General features: G+C 45.3%; 1 protein-coding gene across 4 annotated transcripts in view; it reads left to right on the top strand.

The window, feature by feature from the left end:
• Nucleotides 1–20,141, top strand: part of agmo (alkylglycerol monooxygenase) — a 552,459-nt gene that overhangs the window by 279,789 nt on the left and 252,529 nt on the right. For all 4 annotated transcript variants that reach the window (XM_072509152.1, XM_072509153.1, XM_072509154.1 and 1 more), the window contains exon 4: nucleotides 3,343–3,446. In XM_072509152.1, coding sequence (XP_072365253.1) covers nucleotides 3,343–3,446 — 104 coding nt within the window. The remainder of the gene's footprint in view (nucleotides 1–3,342; nucleotides 3,447–20,141) is intronic.

Below are 20,141 nucleotides of genomic sequence, written 5' to 3'. Positions count from 1 at the left end.
GGTTCTGGTTCAGAGTTCAGAATGGTTTTTATTAAGTTTTTCTCATTTTAATGTGAAATGAAAACGAGTCCTGACTTTCTTAGAACTATCAACAAATGCCAAGCACTGAACCCAATAGAGAAGGTAAACAGGCGGCTCACTTGCAAGCCTTTTCCACAATGAAACCTATCACTAGATGGCAGGCAAGAGCAACCTGGATGTTTACCAGCTTTGTTTTCCAAGAGGTCCTCTCTGTACCCGATTTTGGAAAAGCATCCCATTGTAATGGCGCAGTAGGATTGGAAATTTACCAAGTGAGCATTTTCAGGTACAAACCTGCTGCCATGCTACATGGATTCCCTAGAATTCAGATTGCGAACATAAAGATAAGAAAAATATTCTCTCTCACCAAGTCACATTCGCTGATCTACATTGGCTCCAAGTTCAGCAAAGCCTCGTTTTTAAAACTCACATCCCTGTTTTGAAAACGGCCCCAGGTCTCATCCCACCCTATCTCTGCGAGTTCCTCCAGCCCAACAACTAGTCAAGATCGCTGCATTCCTCCTATTGTGGGTCTCCTGCACAAGCCTGATTTCCATTGTTCCATCGATAGTGGCTGTTCTTTCAATTGCTCAGGCACTCAGTTCTGCAATACCTTCCCTAAACCTCGCAAACTTCCTACTCTCCCTTTTTCCATGAAAGCATTCCTTCAAACCAACCTCTTTGTCTAAACCTGCCCTCAAACTTCTCCTAATACCTTCTTGTGTGACTCAGTGTCGATTTGTGTTTGACAGTGCTCCTGGATCACAGCTTGGTATATTTTGCTATGTTAATAATAATAATAATCGCTTATTGTCACAAGTAGGCTTCAATGAGGTTACTGTGAAAAGCCCCTCGTTGCCACAATCCGATGCCTGTTCGGGGAGGCCAGTACGGGAATTGAGCCCGCGCTGCTGCTCTTGTTCTGCATTACAAGCCAGCTGTTTTGCCCACTGTGCTAAACCAGCCCCCGTGAGGGCTGATTTAAAGGCTCCATAAAAATACAAGTTATTGCACTGGTTTTTCCTTGATGCGTGTTCCTCCCCATGCCTTCAGGAGGTTTCCTACATTGAAGGTTGCACACAGGTGTTATTATTGGATCACTTATAGCTGCAGCCCATCTGTTACAGTTGGTATAAAGCTGGGATTGAGGTTTGGAAAATGGAAAACAGAAATATTTTAATGACAGGTTTCATAAATATGATAGTATGATGATATTTATGTTTAGGATAAAAAAAGGGTTTATATACTTGTATCTTATCATTATAAAATCCATATCAATATATCATAATCTGCATTTAATTGTGAGCCTTTAGCTCAAGGCAAAGTGAAATATGACTTCTGACAATTTTAAATATAATTACAGTCATAATACTTATGAAATCTACTCAGAAGCTTGTAAATAATTTGTGGTTATAAAAAGCTAATAAAAATTGATGATGCTTGCTGTTCATTCAAAGTAACATTTGGCAAAAGCTTGATTATGTTCAATTTGTTCAGGCAAATAGGAAAAAGATGGGAGAATACATATCCTGTGAGATGAGAATCTTTGTTTTTTGCCATCATGTTTGGCTTGGCAATAAGTGGAAATTGATTTTTGCACTCACATTCTACAATTAAATCAGGATTCGGCTCACAGCACCCCAAGTTGACTCAACTATCTTGCAATTAGGACTGGCAAGCAATATTTTGGCAACTATTTGTTTAGATTCAATATAGAATAACAAATATTTTCTGAGCTGTAAGTTAGGACATATTAGCCTGGATTTTGCAGTGGGTGGGGGGAATCATAGAATCACTACAGTGCAGAAGGAGGCCATTCGACCCATTGAGTTTGCACCACCCCTCTGTAACAGCTCCCTACCTCGGTCAGGTCCCCACCCTATCCCCGTAACCCCACCTAACCTGATCTTTTGGACACTGAGGGGCAATTGATCATGGCCAATCCAACTAAACTGCACATCTTTGGACTGTGGGAGTAAACTGGAACACCCGGAGGAAACACACGCATTCACAGGTAGAAAGTGCAAATGCCACAGTACAAACTTTCCAGTCACCCAAGGCTGGAAATAATCCGGGTACTGGCGCAGTGAGGCAGCAGTGGTAACCATAGTGTTACCGTACCGCTGGGGCTGGGGTTGGGAGGGGTCAGTGGTTTGATAGTTAACCATCAGTGTTTGCCACCATTTGCCACAATAAAACTGATTGCAACTTCTGCATGAGTACATTAGCACAGAAAGCCTGAAGTTGTGATCTGTCACTCAATGCTATGCAACAAGCTGTGTTGTGAATCCCTCCCAAGCCAATGGGCATTGGAATCAGTGAGAACTTCTCCTTTTCCTCTCTTTCCTCTTGCTGTTTGAAACCCCATTAAAATGTTCCACCTTGTCCATGAGTCCATTGTCTCAGTGCAGACAGTGTGAAGAGACAGGGACCAAGCTTGAGCAGGTGCTGCAGACATGGGCTATTTGCGGTGAGGACACTTCCACAATTGGAAATAACTATGTCTGCTTTATTGAATCCCTCCAGGATCTTGAAGACCTCTGATAGCTCACTTTGCAGTCTTCCCGTTTCCAGAGGAAACAGTCCCAGCCTGTTCAGCCTTTCCTGATCGCTTATGTAATTTTTTTTCACCTTCTTTAGTGCCTCCTATCTCCTTTTTATGCGAAACAGACAAAAACTCTGCAAAGCAATCACAGAATCTTTAACCTACTTCTTAAACCTGCCTCTACATTCCAATTAAGCTAACCAATATAGTCCAAATGCCACTCATGAATAAAGGTAACAACCAGGATTCTGGGAAAACCAGATCTCCGTTGCTAGAGGTTTCAGCCGGGCCCAGGATAGGACAACAAAAAACATTGTGTAATTTCAAGAAGGAATTAGATACAGCTCTTGGGGCTAAAGGGATCAAGGAATATGGGGAGAAGGCTGGATCTGGGTATTGAACTTTATGATCAGCCATGATCATAATGAATGGCGAAGCAGGCTAAAAGAGCTGAATGGCCTCCTCCTGCTTCTATTTTCTATGTATGAGTGTTTGTGGGGGATCCTTTCTGCTGCTGAATGTGTAGCAGTACGACGTTAGGAGATGGCATTAGCTGAACTATTGAGCTCTAACGTGACAGCGCTGGCAACAACCTGCTCCGATCAGTCTGCTCCGATGATTTCTGGCATCCTGTCGTTAGCACGGCATGCGACACAATTTTGAATGCAAAATAGCACTTATAGCAGTGAAAAGCCAGCGTTGAGGAGCTGAGTTGCCTGACTAACTCTCTGCATAATACAAATTTGTGAAATGGTATTTTTTGCTTTGTGTTGCAGAAGTGAATATCTTGTGGGCAGCACACCAAGTTCATCACAGCTCTGAAGACTACAATCTGTCTACAGCCCTCCGGCAGTCTGTATTACAAAAATACTTGTCCTGGGTAAGTTACTTGTGAAATATCATGCTCGATATATTTGGAATAAAAGTGCACTGTCACTATAAAATGTGAATTAGGGGCCGGGCCAGTCAATTTACTAAGTATCAAGGATTTGTTAATAGTATGATGCAGTCACTCCAGATTTTCCAGGGTGCTATCTGCTAAGGACATTTGCTTTGTGAACTCTCTTGAAATACAGTCACTTGTATAATTGCAGCACTGGATATGTATTACAAACATAGTTATAATATAATAATTTTTATTGGCACAAGTAGGCTTACATTAACACTGCAAAGAAGTTACTGTGAAAAGCCCCTAGTCGCCACATTCCGGTGCCTGTTCAGGTACATGGAGGGAGAATTCAGAATGTCCAAGTTACCTAACAGCACGTCTTTCAGGGCTTGTGGGACAAAACCGGAGCACCCGGGGAAAACACGGGCAGACACGGGCAGAATGTGCAGACTCCACACAGACAGTGACCCAAGCTGGGAATCGAACCTGGGAACCAGGAGCTGTGAAGCATCAGTGCTACCCACTGTGCTACCTTTACTATTACCAATTGGAGGAGAGATTAAGTCAAACAAGCAATCCCCTTTCCTTACTGTCCTTTATCAGAGTATTTTTAGAAAGGGAGATGTTTCTATGTCCCTTAGTCCCCTTGAGCATGTGGTCAATTTGGATAACAGCAGGAAACTTTTGTGAATTTAAATAAAGAGGGTTATTTATTCATATTTTCAATCCAAACATTTGGGCACTATGGTTGGAATCATCTCAGAAATCGTCAAAGTCAAATTTTGGGCGAGGAAAGTCACGTTTAGCCCACCATATAGTGTGGCACTTGGTAAAAGGGTGGCATGCTGGCACAGTGATTAGCACTGCTGCCTCACAGCTCCACGGTCCCAGGTTCAATTCCGGCCTCGGGAGACTGGCTGTGTGGAGTCTGCACTTTGCCATGAGAATGTCGCTTTAAGAAATGTTTGGCTGCTCATGTTACTTCAGTGATGTGAGTGTGTGGGTGGGGCTGAGCTCTGGCTCTGCTTTTTAGTTTCACTTTGAGAAAAGCTTGGGTGTGCCTGTGTTTTAGTTTTGTTTGGTGTGGAGGTAATAAACAAGTTTAGGGAGTTAGGCTGGAAGTTAAAAGCCAGGACAGACAGAGTTGTCATCTCTGGTTTGTTGCCGGTGCCACGTGATAGCGAGGCTAGGAATAGGGAGAGAGTGCAGTTGAACACGTGGCTGCAGGAATGGTGTAGGAGGGAGGGCTTCAGGTATTTGGATAATTGGAGCGCATTCTGGGGAAGGTGGGACCTGTACAAGCAGGACGGGTTGCATCTGAACCAGAGGGGCACCAATATCCTTGGAGGGAGGTTTTCTAGTACTCTTCGGGAGGGTTTAAACTAATTTGGCAGGGGAATGGGAACCGGATTTGTAGTCCAGCAACTAAGGTAGCCGATATTCAGGACGCCAAAGCATGTAGTGAGGCAGTGGGGAAGGGAACACTGACAAAGGAGAGTACTTGCAGGCACTGAGATGGGTTGAAGTGTGTATACTTCAACGCAAGAAGCATCAGGAATAAGGTGGGTGAACTTAAGGCATGGATCGGTACTTGGGACTACGATGTGGTGGCCATCACGGAAACTTGGATAGAAGAGGGGCAGAAATGGTTGTTGGAGGTCCCTGGTTATAGATGTTTCAATAAGATTAGGGAGGGTGGTAAAAGAGGTGGGGGGGGGGTGGCATTATTAATTAGAGATAGTATAACAGCTGCAGAAAGGCAGTTCGAGGAGTATCACCCTATTGAGGTAGTATGGGTTGAAGTCAGAAATAGGAAAGGAGCAGTCACCTTGTTAGGTGTTTTCTATAGGCTCCCCAATAGTAGCAGAGATGTGGAGGAACAGATTGGGAAACAGATTTTGGAAAGGTGCAGAAGTCATAGGGTAGTAGTCATGGGCGACTTTAACTTCCCAAATATTGAGTGGAAACTCTTTAGATCAAATAGTTTAGATGGGGTGGTGTTTGTGCAGTGTGTCCAGGAAGCTTTTCTAACACAGTATGTAGATTGTCTGACCAGAGGAGGGGCAATATTGGATGTAGTACTGGGTAATGAACCAGGGCAAGTGATAGAATTGTTAGTGGGGGAGCATTTTGGAGATAGTGACCACAATTCTGTGACTTTCACTTTAGTAATGGAGAGGGATAGGTACGTGCAACAGGGCAAGGTTTACAATTGGGGGAAGGGTAAATACGATGTTGTCAGACAAGAATTGAAGTGCATAAGTTGGGAACATAGGCTGTCAGGGAAGGACACAAGTGAAATGTGGAACTTGTTCAAGGAACAGGTGCTACGTGTCCTTGATATGTATGTCCCTGTCAGGCAGGGAAGAGATGGTCGAGTGAGGGAACCATGGTTGACAAGAGAGGTTGAATGTCTTGTTAAGAGGAAAAAGGAGACTTATGTAAGGCTGAGGAAACAAGGTTCAGACAGGGCATTGGAGGGATACAAGATAGCCAGGAGGGAACTGAAGAAAGGGATTAGGAGAGCTAAGAGAGGGCATGAACAATCTTTGGCAGGTAGGATCAAGGAAAACCCCAAGGCCTTTTACACATATGTGAGAAATATGAGAATGACTAGAGCGAGGGTAGGTCCGATCAAGGACAGTAGCGGGAGATTGTGTATTGAGTCTGAAGAGATGGGAGAGGTCTTGAACGAGTACTTTTCTTCTGTATTTACAAATGAGAGGGGCGATATTGTTGGAGAGGACAGTGTGAAACAGATTGGTAAGCTCGAGGAAATACTTGTTAGGAAGGAAGATGTGTTGGGCATTTTGAAAAACTTGAGGATAGACAAGTCCCCCGGGCTTGATGGGATATATCCAAGGATTCTATGGGAAGCAAGAGATGAAATTGCAGAGCCGTTGGCAATGATCTTTTCGTCCTCACTGTCAACAGGGGTGGTACCAGGGGATTGGAGAGTGGCGAATGTCGTGCCCCTGTTCAAAAAAGGGACTAGGGATAACCCTGGGAATTACAGGCCAGTTAGTCTTACTTCGGTGGTAGGCAAAGTAATGGAAAGGGTACTGAAGGATAGGATTTCTGAGCATCTGGAAAGACACTGCTTGATGAGGGATAGTCAGCACGGATTTGTGAGGGGTAGGTCTTGCCTTACAAGTCTTATTGAATTCTTTGAGGAGGTGACCAAGCATGTGGATGAAGGTAAAGCAGTGGATGTAGTGTACATGGATTTTAGTAAGGCATTTGATAAGGTTCCCCATGGTAGGCTTATGCAGAAAGTAAGGAGGCATAGGATAGTGGGAAATTTGGCCAGTTGGATAACGAACTGGCTAACCGATAGAAGTCAGAGAGTGGTGGTGGATGGCAAATATTCAGCCTGGATCCCAGTTACCAGTGGCGTACCACAGGGATCAGTTCTGGGTCCTCTGCTGTTTGTGATTTTCATTAATGACTTGGATGAGGGAGTTGAAGGGTGGGTCAGTAAATTTGCAGACGAAGATTGGTGGAGTTGTGGATAATGAGGAGGGCTGTTGTCGGCTGCAAAGAGACATAGATAGGATGCAGAGCTGGGCTGAGAAGTGGCAGATGGAGTTTAACCCTGAAAAGTGTGAGGTTGTCCATTTTGGAAGGACAAATATGAATGCGGAATACAGGGTTAACGGCAGAGTTCTTGGCAATGTGGAGGAGCAGAGAGATCTTGGGGTCTATGTTCATACATCTTTGAAAGTTGCCACTCAAGTGGATAGAGCTGTGAAGAAGGCCTATGGTGTGCTCGCGTTCATTAACAGAGGGATTGAATTTAAGAGCCGTGAGGTGATGATGCAGCTGTACAAAACTTTGGTAAGGCCACATTTGGAGTACTGTGTACAGTTCTGGTCGCCTCATTTTAGGAAGGATGTGGAAGCTTTGGAAAAGGTGCAAAGAAGATTTACCAGGATGTTGCCTGGAATGGAGAGTAGGTCTTACGAGGAAAGGTTGAGGGTGCTAGGCCTTTTCTCATTAGAACGGAGAAGGCTGAGGGGCGACTTGATAGAGGTTTATAAGATGATCAGGGGAATAGATAAAGTAGACAGTCAGAGACTTTTTCCCCGGGTGGAACACACCATTACAAGGGGACATAAATTAAAGGTGAAAGGTGGAAGATATAGGAGGGATATCAGAGGTAGGTTCTTTACCCAGAGAGTAGTGTGGGCATGGAATGCACTGCCTGTGGAAGTAGTTGAGTCGGAAACATTAGGGACCTTCAAGCAGCTATTGGATAGGTACATGGATTACGGTAAAATGATATAGTGTAGATTTATTTGTTCTTAAGGGCAGCACGGTAGCATTGTGGATAGCACAATGCTTCACAGCTCCAAGGTCCCAGGTTCGATTCCGGCTTGGGTCACTGTCTGTGCGGAGTCTGCACGTCCTCCCCGTGTCTGCGTGGGTTTCCTCCGGGTGCTCCGGTTTCCTCCCACAGTCCAAAGATGTGCGGGTTAGGTGAATTGGCCAATGATAAATTGCCCTTAATGTCCAAAATTGCCCTTGGTGTTGGGTGGAGGTGTTGAGTTTGGGTAGGGTGCTCTTTCCAGGAGCCGGTGCAGACTCAAAGGGCCGAATGGCCTTCTTCTGCACTGTAAATTCAATGACAATCTATGATTAATCTAGGACAAAGGTTCGGCACAACATCGTGGGCCGAAGGGCCTGTTCTGTGTTGTATTTTCTATGTTCTATGTTCTATGTTTTCAGTGTTGGAGCTGAAGCTAGACAAAGCAAGTGTACTGCTGTTGTCTCTGCCTTGAAAAGTCCATCTCTTGATCATTTGGTGAATTCAGAATTATAAATGTTTTCAGTAGTGAATGTAAACCTGATGTGCTTCTGTTAAAAGGTGTTTCTTTTGTCTTCTGGTTGTTGTTCGGTAAATTATTAAGGATTACTTAGTGTTGTATTCTTTGGGGGTTGAATTTGAATTAATGGTTGCTAAGATGTTCACTATGTTTTAAAAAGGTTAACTTGAGTTCATAGCATAAACATTGTTTTGCTTTAAAAAATACTTTTCCATTTCTGCTGTACCACACCTGTAGAGTGGGCCTTGTGCTCCCCATACCACAATCTATTAAAAGTTGTGGGTCAGGTGAAGTCCATGATACACTATGGGGTTCTCTAAACCCTGGCCCATACAAATCGGGGGCTCGAGGGGGATAAAAGTCTATCTGTTGGATTGGCTTAGTGGACTTAAAGACAATGAGGGGTGAGCATATTGTGGTTGCTTTTCAGGTGTGGTACTTCACACCTAGGGCACACCTTCACACATAGGGCAGCACGGTAGCATAGTGGATAGCACAATTGCTTCACAGCTCCAGGGTCCCAGGTTCGATTCCTGGCTTGGGTCACTGTCTGTGCGGAGTCTGCACGTCCTCCCCGTGTGTGCGTGGGTTCCCTCCGGGTGCTCCGGTTTCCTCCCACAGTCCAAAGATGTGCAGGTTAGGTGGATTGGCCATGTTAAATTGTCCTTTGTGTCCAAAATTGCCCTTAGTGTTGGGTGTGGTTACTGGGTTAAGGGGTTATGGGGATAGGGTGGAGGTGTGGGCTTCGGTAAGGTGCTCTTTCCAAGAGCCGGTGCAGACTCGATGGGCCGAATGGCCTCCTTCTGCACTGTAAATTCTATGAAATTCTCTGAAATTCAGTTTAAGTGGGGAGTGTGTTGTGGACAATGGCTCTTTCAGAGGCTCTGAAGTTTTTGAGGGTGGAGACGGTCACACGTAGTACCTTACGGACAGAGACTAAAAGCAGACTGTTAGATTTGGCAAGAACATTGCAGTTAACATTACCTGACAAAATGCGAAAAGATGAGGTAATTATGGCGGTGGCTAAGCATTTAAAGTTGCCTGAGATACAGTTTGACTCAATGGAAATGCCAAAAAACTTAGTTACAACTTAAACAAATGGAACATGAGAAAGAATAAAAGCAGCTTGAATACGAAAGAGAGAGAGAGGAAAACAAAAAGGAGAGAGAAGAAAGGAGAAAAGAAAGAATAGCCCTAGCAGAACAAAAAGAAAGAGAAAAGGAGATACAGATCAGGGAAAAAGATAAAGAGAGAGAGTTTGAACTTCAGAAAATGGCCATGAAACATGACAGTCAGTTAAAATTGGCAGACGTAAAGGGAAGCGTATAGTTGGATAATAGTGATGAGGATAGTGAGAAAGAGTGTCATAGTCAAAGGCTTGGTGGGGATCTATTTAAATATGTCCAAGCATTGACAAAGGTTTGACGAGATGGAGGTAGAAGCCTTTTTCATTTCATTTGAGAAGGTGGCTAAACAAATGAAATGGTCACAGGACACGTGGGTCTGACTGATTCAAACAAAGCTCGTAGGTAGGGCTAGTGAAGTGTTTGCATCACTACCGGAGGAGGTATCTGGGACATATGAGGAGGTGAAAAAATCCATCTTGGGTGCATGTGAACTAGTGGCTGAACCCTACAGACAAAGTTTAGAAATTTAAGGAAAGAATTTGGTCAAACATACATGGAGTTTGAAAGGATCAAACAGAGTAATTTTGATAGGTGGATAAGGGCTTTGAAAATAGACCAAACGTATGAAGCTCTCAGAGAAATTATACTTTGGGTGGAGTTTAAAAATTCAATTCCTGATGTAGTGAGAATTCATGTGGAAGAGCAGAGGATTAAAACTGCAAGGTTACCAGCAGAAATGGCAGATGATTATGAATTAGTTCATAAATCAAAGCATGGTTTCCGACATCAGTTTCAGCCTGTGAGGGATAGAAACTGGGGACATGAGAAATACTCAAGTGGTAAAAGTAAAGTGATCTGATGGGAAATAATAAGGAGCGTGTGCCTCAGATTAAAAAAGAAATCCAAGAGGGTGGAAGAGAAATGAAAAATATCAAATGTTTTCACTGTCATAAACTGGGCCATGTAAAGTCACAGTGTTGGTGGTTGAAGAAAAGCACTGGGAAGGCTGATGTGGTAAAACAGGATAAGACAGTGGGGTTTGTTAAAGTGGTAAAGGAAAGCCCAAGAGAAGCGAAGGAGGTGCAGAAGATTGTACAGCCTGATCAAGAGATGATTGATAAGAAGATAAGAACAGGAATTTGTCTATATATGTGTTTCTGGAACAGACCTCTTCATTCACCTGAGGAAGGAGCAGCGCTCCGAAAGCTAGTGACATCGAAACAAACCTGTTGGACTTTAACCTGGTGTTGTAAGACTTCGTACTGTGCTCACCCCAGTCCAACGCCGGCATCTCCACATCATGATAAGAAGGTGCCAGATGTCTTTAAAGAATTTACTTGTGTGGGTAAAGTTTACTCAAGTGTATCAGGAGGAGCAGGTAAAAAAGTCACAATTTTAAGAGACGGGAGCTAGCCAACCTTTAATGGTAAGAGATGAGGAGTTATGTAGTTTTGGAAGAATGTTGCCAGAAAAGGTGGTAATATGTGGAATTCAGGGTGAGAGGAGTAGTGTTCAATTATATAAGGTAGGGTTGGAAAGTCCAGTGAAGAGTGGTGAAGTGGTAGTAGGAGTAATAGAGAAACTATCTTGTCCAGGAATATGGTTTATCTTGGGTAATGATATAGCTGGATCGCAGGTGGGAGTGATGCCTACTGTGGTTGATAAGCCAGTGGAAAATCAGACAGCTGAAGTGTTGAAGGACGAATATCCTGGGATTTTTCTGGATTGTGGCGTAAGAAGGTCGCAAAGTCACAGATTAAGACAAGAGTAGAAATCAGAGAGTGAAGATGAAGATGAAGTGCAATTATCAGAAACGATTTTTGATCAGATGAATGGAAAAGAACAAGAACAGGTGGAGGATGAGGTGGATATTTTTAGTTCAGGAAAATTGGCGGAGTTACAACAGAAAGATGTAGAAATAAAACGGATGTATCAGAAAGCATATACGGAAGAGGAATCTGTGTGTATACCAGAGTGTTATTACCGTAAAAGTGATGTCCTGATGAGAAAATGGAGACCTTTACATATACAGGGGGATGAAAAGTGGGCAGATGTTTATCAAGTAGTATTGCCGGCAGGGTAGAGAAAGGCGGTGTTGCGAGTTGCACATGAGGTACCAGTGGGAGGTCATTTGTGAATAAGCAAAACTCAAGCTAAAATCCCAAAACATTTTTATTGGCCCGGACTACATAAAGATGCAGTTACATTTTGCCAATCATGCCACACATGTCAAGCGATAGGGAAATCTCAAGCAGTGATGAAACCAGCACCCTTAATACCCATTCCAGCATTTGAAGAACCTTTTACAAGGGTCCTAATTGATTGCATAGGACCGCTTCCTAAAACGAAAAGTGGGAATCAATATCTTTTGACTATAATGGATGTGTCTACTAGGTTTCCAGAGGCCATTCCAGTACGTAATATTACAGCTAAAAAGATTGTGGAGGAATTAAATTCTTTACTCGATATGGACTACCCACAGAAATACAATCGGATCAAGGATCGAAGTTTACCTTGAGGTTATACAAAGAAGTTATGGATAGCGTCATAATATCCACTCATGTATATAATGAGATGCAGACAGGCAGTGATTGACGCACAGGAAAACCAATGAACTCACACGACACAGAACAACCAATCACCAGACAGGACACCACCACTATAAAGCCCACAGGGCCTTAAGACTCTCTCACAGGACACAGCTACTGAGATAGTTAGAGTGCACAAGCCAGTGAGCACCATCTCCATGTGGTAGAGAGCTAGTCTGGTCAAGCCAGTCGGAGGTTAGCAGTTCGATTAATAGAGTGTCAACCCACAGCAGATTATGTACAGCAATCAGGAAGTTCAATAAAACGGTGTTGGACCATCTCCTGTGTCAGAAGCCTGTTTCTAGTTTCACTGTATCCATTTGCAGTCAACGTTGACCCAACTCACTTAACACATCATGGTACCAGGGAACTATTAATTCTAACGAACCAAGTGAATCTGCAACGACCAGCAAGCAGCCATCCAGCTGCATGGAAAATCATAGATCATAGAATTTACAGTGCGGAAGGAGGCCATTCAGCCCAGCGAGTCTGCACCGGCTCTTGGAAAGAGCACCCTACCCAAGGTCCACACCGCCACCCGATCCCCATAAACCAGTGACCCCACCCAACACTTAAGGGCAATTTTGGACACTAAGGGCAATTTTAGCATGGCCAATCCACCTAACCTGCACATCTTTGGACTGTGGGAGGAAACCGGAGCACCCGGAGTAAACCCACGCACACACGTGGAGGATGTGCAGACTCCGCACTGACAGTGACCCAAGCCGGAATTGAACCTGGGACCCTGGAGCTGTGAAGCAATTGTGCTATCCACAATGCTACCATGCTGCCAAAGATCCAGCCTCCTCCGCAACTCCGGATCTCCGGCAACCTCGGCGCCAACTGGGAAGTCTTCAAACAGAGGTTCCTCCTGTATATCGAGGCCTCCGACCTCGAGGCAGCATCGGATGCCAGAAAGATCGCGCTGTTCCTGTCGACTGCGGATGATCAAGCAACCACATCTATAACACGCTCATGATTGCCGTTGGCGAAGACATGACGAAGTTCAAGACCGTTCTGCTGAAATTCGACAGCCACTGCGAAATTGAGGTGAATGAGAGCTTTGAATGGTACATCTTCTAACAGAGGCTTCAGGGTAAGGATGAACCTTTTCAGTCCTTCTTGACCCACCTCCGCATCCTAACGCAGTCATGTAATTATGACTCGACGGCTGATTCCATGATCCGGGATTATGTCGTTTTCAGGGTCCAGTCCCACTCCCTGCGGGAGCAGCTCCTCAAAATCAAACAGTTGACCCTCTCCGTCGCCTTCGAAACGTGCATTGTCCATGAGCATGCCAGAAATCGTTACTCCCGCATCAGGGCGGCAGAAACTGCAAAGCTGGCCTCCCACGAGGCAGAAAGGGTGCAGGCCATCTTAAAAATGCAAGGCCTGAGCATCGAGGAGAGTGGCCGTTTTGCGCGCTTTTCCCGGATCCCTACGCATGTGCGCCACGACCGGGTGAACGATGAGGCCGAAGACCCTAATGCGTATGTGCAAACGTCGGCTGACCACACTGCGCATGCGCGATGGTGCACAGAACGCGCTGACGTCAGCGTCATGATGTGTCCAAATTGTGGCTCCGCCCTTTTAAAGTGGCAATGTCCAGCCAAAGGCAGGCGATGTCTACAGTGTGGAAAGCCTGGGCATTACTCGGCCTTCTGCAGGTCCGCTCCACCGAGCAACAGCCAGCGATCCCAGCTGCAGCGCAGACGTGTCCGCTGCGTACAGCAAGGCATGCAGGATTCTGATCCCGACAGCCTAACGGACCCCGATGCTGACTGCCTCGAGTCTCCATATCAGGTGGGCATCATCACCACACACGAGCTTGTCTCCACCGAGCCTGCAAACCACCTTTCAATCCTGAGTGTGGATCCTGACGACGAGTGGTGTGCTGTCATCACGGTCAACCAGTCTCGCATCCGATTTAAATTGGACACTGCCGCGTCTGCAAACCTCATATCACAGTCGGACCTCGACAGCATCCGAGACCAACCTAGCATTCTTCCACCAGCCTGCCAGCTCCTTGACTACAATGGTAATGCCATAGCTGCCAGTGCATCATGTCAGCTAGGTGTATCTCACAAGGCAATCAAGACAACGTTAAGATTCGAGATTATCCGGCCTGACAAGGCATCCCTGCTCGGTGCTCGCGCATGCAAACTCCTAAATCTGGTCCAGCGAGTTCATGCCATGTCTTCGACACCTGCAACTGCCTCGCCCAATGCAAATCTCCAGGCTGAAATAGACGACATTCTCACGCAATACCACAGTGTGTTTGATGGGATGGGCACGCTCCCATATCGCTACAAGATATTGCTCAAGCCGAATGCCACCCCAGACATCCATGCGCCACGCCGGGTGCCGGCTCCTCTCAAGGATCGTCTGAAAACGCAGCTACGAGAGCTCCAAGACCAGGGCATCATCTCAAAGGCACGGAACCAACAGACTGGGCCAGCTCCATGGTCTGCGTCAAGAAACCCTCTGGTGAACTATGTATTTGCATTGATCCCAAAAACCTGAATGCAACATAATGCGAGAGCACTACCCGATCCCGAAGCGTGAAGAATTAACCTGTGAGATTGCTCATGCCAAATTTTTTACCAAGCTGGACGCCTCCCACGGTTTCTGGCAGATATAGCTGGACGAGTCCAGATGGAAGCTGTCCACATTTAACACTCTGTTCGGCAGGTATTGCTACAACCGCATGCCTTTTGGTATCATCTCAGCTTCCGAAGTATTTCATCAAATAATGGAGCAAATGATGGAGGGCATCGAGGGGGTGCGAGTCTATGTGGACGACGTGATCATTTGGTCCACGACGCCCGAGGATCACATCGCTCGCTTCAAACAGGTTTTCCAGAGGATTCATGAAAATGGCCTCCAGCTCAACAGGGCCAAATGCTCATTTGGGCGATCCGCTATCAAGTTTCTGGGTGACCACATTTCACAGCAGGGTGTGCAACCTGACGCTGAAAAGGTGCTGGCAATCAATGCCATGAAGACCCCAGAGGACAAAAAGGCGGTCCTCCATTTCCTCGGGATCGTAAATTTGCTCAGAAAATTCATTCCCAACATGGCATCCCGCACCATGGCCCTCCGGCATCTCGTTAAAAAGTCGACAGTGTTCCAGTGGCTTCCCACACATCAAGCGTAGTGGCTTGAGCTGAAGGCGAAGCTCACCACAGCCCCAGTATTGGCGTTCTTTGACCCAACCAAGGATACCAAGATATCCACTGACGCAAGCCAGAATGGCATTGGGGCGGTGCTCCTCCAGCGAATGATTCCTCGTCCTGGGCTCCAGTGGCATATGCATCCAGGGCCGTGACTCCGACCGAACAACAGTATGCCCAGATCGAAAAGGAGTGCATGGTTCTCTTGACAGGAATTGTCAAGTTACATGATTACGTATACGGTCTGCCAAAGTTCATGGTGGAAACAGACCACAGGCCTTTAGTCCACATAATCCAGAAGGATTTAAATGATATGACACCTCGGCTGCAGCAAATTATTTGCCAGTGGAGATTACCAGTGGTAGGTGAACCTTTAAAAGCAAGGTTTTGTGGACCTTATCAGATTGAAAGGAAATTAAGTGAGGTGAATTATGTGGTAAAAACACCAGATAGAAGGAAGACTCACCGGGCGTGTCATGTGAATAAGCTTCAAAGGTACATTGGGGCTGTTTAGCACAGGGCTAAATCGCTGGCTTTGAAAGCAGACCAACGCAGGCCAGCAGCACGGTTCAATTCCCGTAACAGCCTCCCGGAACAGGCGCCGGAATGTGGCGACTAGGGGCTTTTCACAGTAACTTCATTTGAAGCCTACTTGTGACAATAAGCAATTTTTATTTCATTTCATTTTCACATTGAAAGGGAAGGAGAGAAAACGGAGGAGGTTTTAATGATTCTAACTCAAAGTGACGAACCAAATCCAGATGACTGTGAATTTGACATACCTCAAATTAAATTGGAAAATGAGCATGTTCCTAAAAATTGGGATAAGTTGTTGACTTACCTTCCAGAGGAAAGGTGAACTGACCTGAAAGAGTTATTGATATCACATGGGCAAGTTTGTAGAGATAAATTGGGAAGTAGTAAAACGGCTATACATGATGTAGATATGCGAAATGCTGTTCCGATCAAACAACATCCATACAGACTTAATCCTTTAAAATTGGCCCAAGTTAACAAAGATTGAGAGTATGCTTAGAAATGGCATAATTGAAGTGGGTTGCAGCCAATGGAGCTCACCCATCGTGATGGTACCTAAACCAGACGGTACCCAACGGTTGTGTGTGGACTATAGAAAGGTTGATGCAGTTACAAGAACGGACTCTTATCCTACCCCACGTTTGGAGGATTGCATTGAGAAAGTGGGACAATCAGCTTTTATTTACAAATTGGATTTACTTAAAGGTTACTGGCAGGTACCCTTATCCGAAAGGGCGAAGGAGATTTCAGCTTTTGTAACTCCAGATGGTATATACCAATTCAAAGTTATGCCATTTGGCATGAAAAATGCCCCAGCCACATTTCAACATTTAACTGACAAAGTTGTTTCAGGATTACCCAATTGTGTGGTATTCATGGACAATCTGGTAATTTTCAGCCAAACATGAAAAGAACATTTCAAACAACTGATGGAGTTATGTGATCGACTTCAGGAGGCGGGTTTGGTGATAAACCTAGCCAAAAGTGAATTTGGAAAAGCCCAAGTCACTTTCGTTGGCCATACAATCGGACAGGGTCGATAGGTCACTCGGGATGTGAAACCAACGTTTATTGAGGAGTTTTCAATACCCTCAAGACGAAGGGAAAAAATTTGATTGCTTGGCATGACTGGATTTGATCGAACATTTGTGCAGAGTTTTTGTAGCGTGGTTGCTCCACTGATGGACTTGCTGAAGAAACGTTGAAAATTTCAGTGGACAGCGGACTTTCAACAGGCATTTGACTGCCTGAAGGCTGTGGTAACCAATGCTCCTGTATTGGAGAATTACAAGGGACTCTGTGACCAGATTGAACTAAAGTATCTGATTTTAAAGAGACATGCCGAGGCGTAGAGGAAAGGATGGATCGTGCAGAGACCTTCAAGTTCTAAGAGACTGACAATCGAGAAGGATTTCAGTTGGAGGAAGAAGAATGAAAAATGGACTATATTATTATACCTGTTTGCGTGTGTTGTTTTTTGAAACGAAAAAGTATATTTACTGTGTGCATTTCTTAAAGGATAGTGAAAAGGTGAAAAATGAATCCATCTTGAAGTTGATGGTTTATTTATTTTTTCTTGGAGGGAGGTGTCATGAGAATGTCACTTTAAGAAATGTTTGGCTGCTCATGTTACTGCAGTGATGTCAGAGTGTGGGTGGAGCTGAGCTCTGGCTCTTTTTAGTTTCACTTTGAGAAAAGCTTGGGTGTGTCTGTGTTTAAGTTTTGTTTTTAGTGTTGGAGCTGACGCCAGACAAAGCAGGTGTACTGCTGTTGTCTCTGCCATGAAAAGACTATCTCTTGATCATTTGGTGAATTCAGAATTCTAAATGTTTTCAGTAGTGAATGTAAACCTGATGTGCTTCTGTTAAAATGTGTTTCTTTTGTCTTCTGGTTGTTGTTTGGGAAGTTATTAAGGATTACTTAGTGTTGTATTCTTTGGGGGTTGCATTTGAATTAATGGTTGCTAAAATGATCACTGTATGTTTTAAAAAGGTTAACTTGAGTTCATAGAATAAACATCGTTTTGCTTTAACAAATACGTTTCCATTTCTGCTGTACCACACCTGTAGAGTGGGCTGTGTGCTCCCCATACCACAATCTATTAAAAGTTGTGGGTCAGGTGAACTCCATGATACACTTTGGGGTTCTCTAAACCCTGGCCCATAACAACTTTCTCCCCATGTCTGCATGGGTTCTCTCTGGGTGCTCTGGTTTATACCCATAGTCCAATGATGTGGAGGTTAGGTGGATTGGCCACACTAAAATTTCCCCTTAGTTAGGTTGGGTTACTGGGTTACGGGGATAGGGTGGAAGCCTGGGCTTAAGTAGGGTTCTCTTTCCAAGGGCCGGTGCAGACTTGATGGGCCGAATGGCCTCCTGCTGCACTGTAAAATTCTATGAATCTATGAAAAACAATTTGTAGGCACGGGTTCTACTCTGAATGGCTGGCATTCCAGTGCATGTGTCGTACCTCTTCCGCTTGATGGCACGAGTTGGTTGCACCGATTACTAGTTGAACCCGGTACCTGATTACCAGTCGGGTGGGAAGCCACGTAACCCCGTCAGAAAAAGTCAATCTGGGTCACAATCGGGTGAGCATATCGCACTGTCCGATCCACAGCAGATGGAGGTTGGTGCATCCATGGATGTTGACACTCTGAGGATTGCTGGAGGCCAGGAATCTGCTGAGTCCCAGTCAGATGCTGAGCCTCTGGTCTCAGTTGCTGGAGCTCCAATGGCCAACTCGGGACGATCAGGAAGGGATGTCTGCTTCATTCCTCAGATCGCAAGGCACGATGGAGGAATCCTTCTGCCTTCAGACTGAGATGACAGTGGCAACAGGACAATACATGAGTTAAACACTACTAGGGTGGCAGCCGCCATAGAGACCTTGGTCCAAGATTTCTGTCCTGTGTTGCTGCAGGAGCTATGCTGAGTGGCAAAGGCGCTTGCTGGCAATGTCAGTGCCAATGCCAGGGTAGGGCTTCTTTAGCTCACTCCAGCTGCTCCTCCCTGTGAAGGAGGCAGCCAGAGGCCCTTGGGCACCCACATGGAGAGGATCAGCTCCTGCACACTCTGGGGCCATCCACCCAGATGACTCTTGAAGTGTCCCGCCCATTGAATCTCCTCTTTCTGTGACTGCTTCATCTCCAGCTCCTCAGGCTGAGGAGGGTAACATTGCTACACATCAGCATCCTGAAAGCAGGTCTGGACCCCGCAGGTCTCGGCCCTCCAGAGAGTACCCGGCAAGGTCATCACAGACAACAGAGCTTGGCAGTCAGAAAGCTGCCGCCACCTTGGCTGTGGATGTTAGGGATGCTGACGATGTAGCCATAGGGTAAGGAAGGTTAAAAAGTTGTAGTTTCACAGTGTTGGTAGGGGCTTTACACTTCTACATGACGATTGCTTCTGTAGCGAGCTACGACTAATTTCACCCTTTCTATGGCCTGATGTTATGATGAGCTGTGTTCCTGTCAATCTGAAATGAAAACTTGATCCCTGCACAAGATAAGGGCAGCATTCTCAGTGCAGGACTTCCTTCCTGTGCTTTACCTCCCAGCATACTGATGGTGCTCCTTCACAGTGACTGAACAGATGTGTCATGCCTGTATCTCAATGGGAATTATGTCTGCCTAAATGTACAGGGCTGGTGCCACAAAGTTCAGCTATTCTACCTGTGTGCTCTCTGCACCTTTGCCACCATCCCATTAGCTTCTGCCTCCAATAATGCTGTTCTTCAAGGGTTCAGCTCAAGACTTCATCAGCATCACCCCTTTTGACTCCTCTTCGCAGGAGAGATGCCGTTCCTCCATCTCCACCTCAGACAGCTCTCCCCTCATTGCAGCAGCTGGTTGTGAAGAGCACAATAAGCAATCATGATGGCGACACCCTCTGTGGATAGTATTGCAGGGTTCCATCAGACTGCTTCAGGCACCAGAACCTCATCTTCAGTGCAGGTTGCAGCATGAACCTCATTGTGCCTTGTTTCAGATGCACTCTGTGACTTCCGCACAGGCATCAACAGCCACCTCCTTAGTGGGTAGTCTTGGCTCAAGGAACCAAATCTGATGCCTCTGTGGTCCTTGATAGACGGATCTGAGAGACCCTGAGAATGTAGGAATCATGGACACTCCTTGGGAATCAAGCACTGGCATGTGAGAGTACCTTTAAGACACGGATGTTTAAGCAATGTACCTTTAAGAAAACAGTGATGTCAGAGAGTGGGTGGAGCTGAGGTCAGGTCAGCCATTTTGCAGTTTAGTTTTGCAGTTTGTTTGAAAAGAGCTGGTGTGTGTCTGTGTTTGCAGTGAGCTGATAAGCTGTGATCTCTGCCATGAAAGACTATCTCTGGATTATTTGGGAATTTAAACTTATAATAGTGAAGCCTTTAACATGATGTGATTGTGTTTAAAGGTGTTAAGTTTCTTGGAAGTTT

This window comes from Scyliorhinus torazame, chromosome 6 (assembly GCF_047496885.1).
Source record: "Scyliorhinus torazame isolate Kashiwa2021f chromosome 6, sScyTor2.1, whole genome shotgun sequence".
Lineage (NCBI taxonomy): Eukaryota > Metazoa > Chordata > Chondrichthyes > Carcharhiniformes > Scyliorhinidae > Scyliorhinus > Scyliorhinus torazame.
Note: the sequence above shows the minus strand (reverse complement) of the source record. Positions and strands in the feature narration are given on the sequence as shown.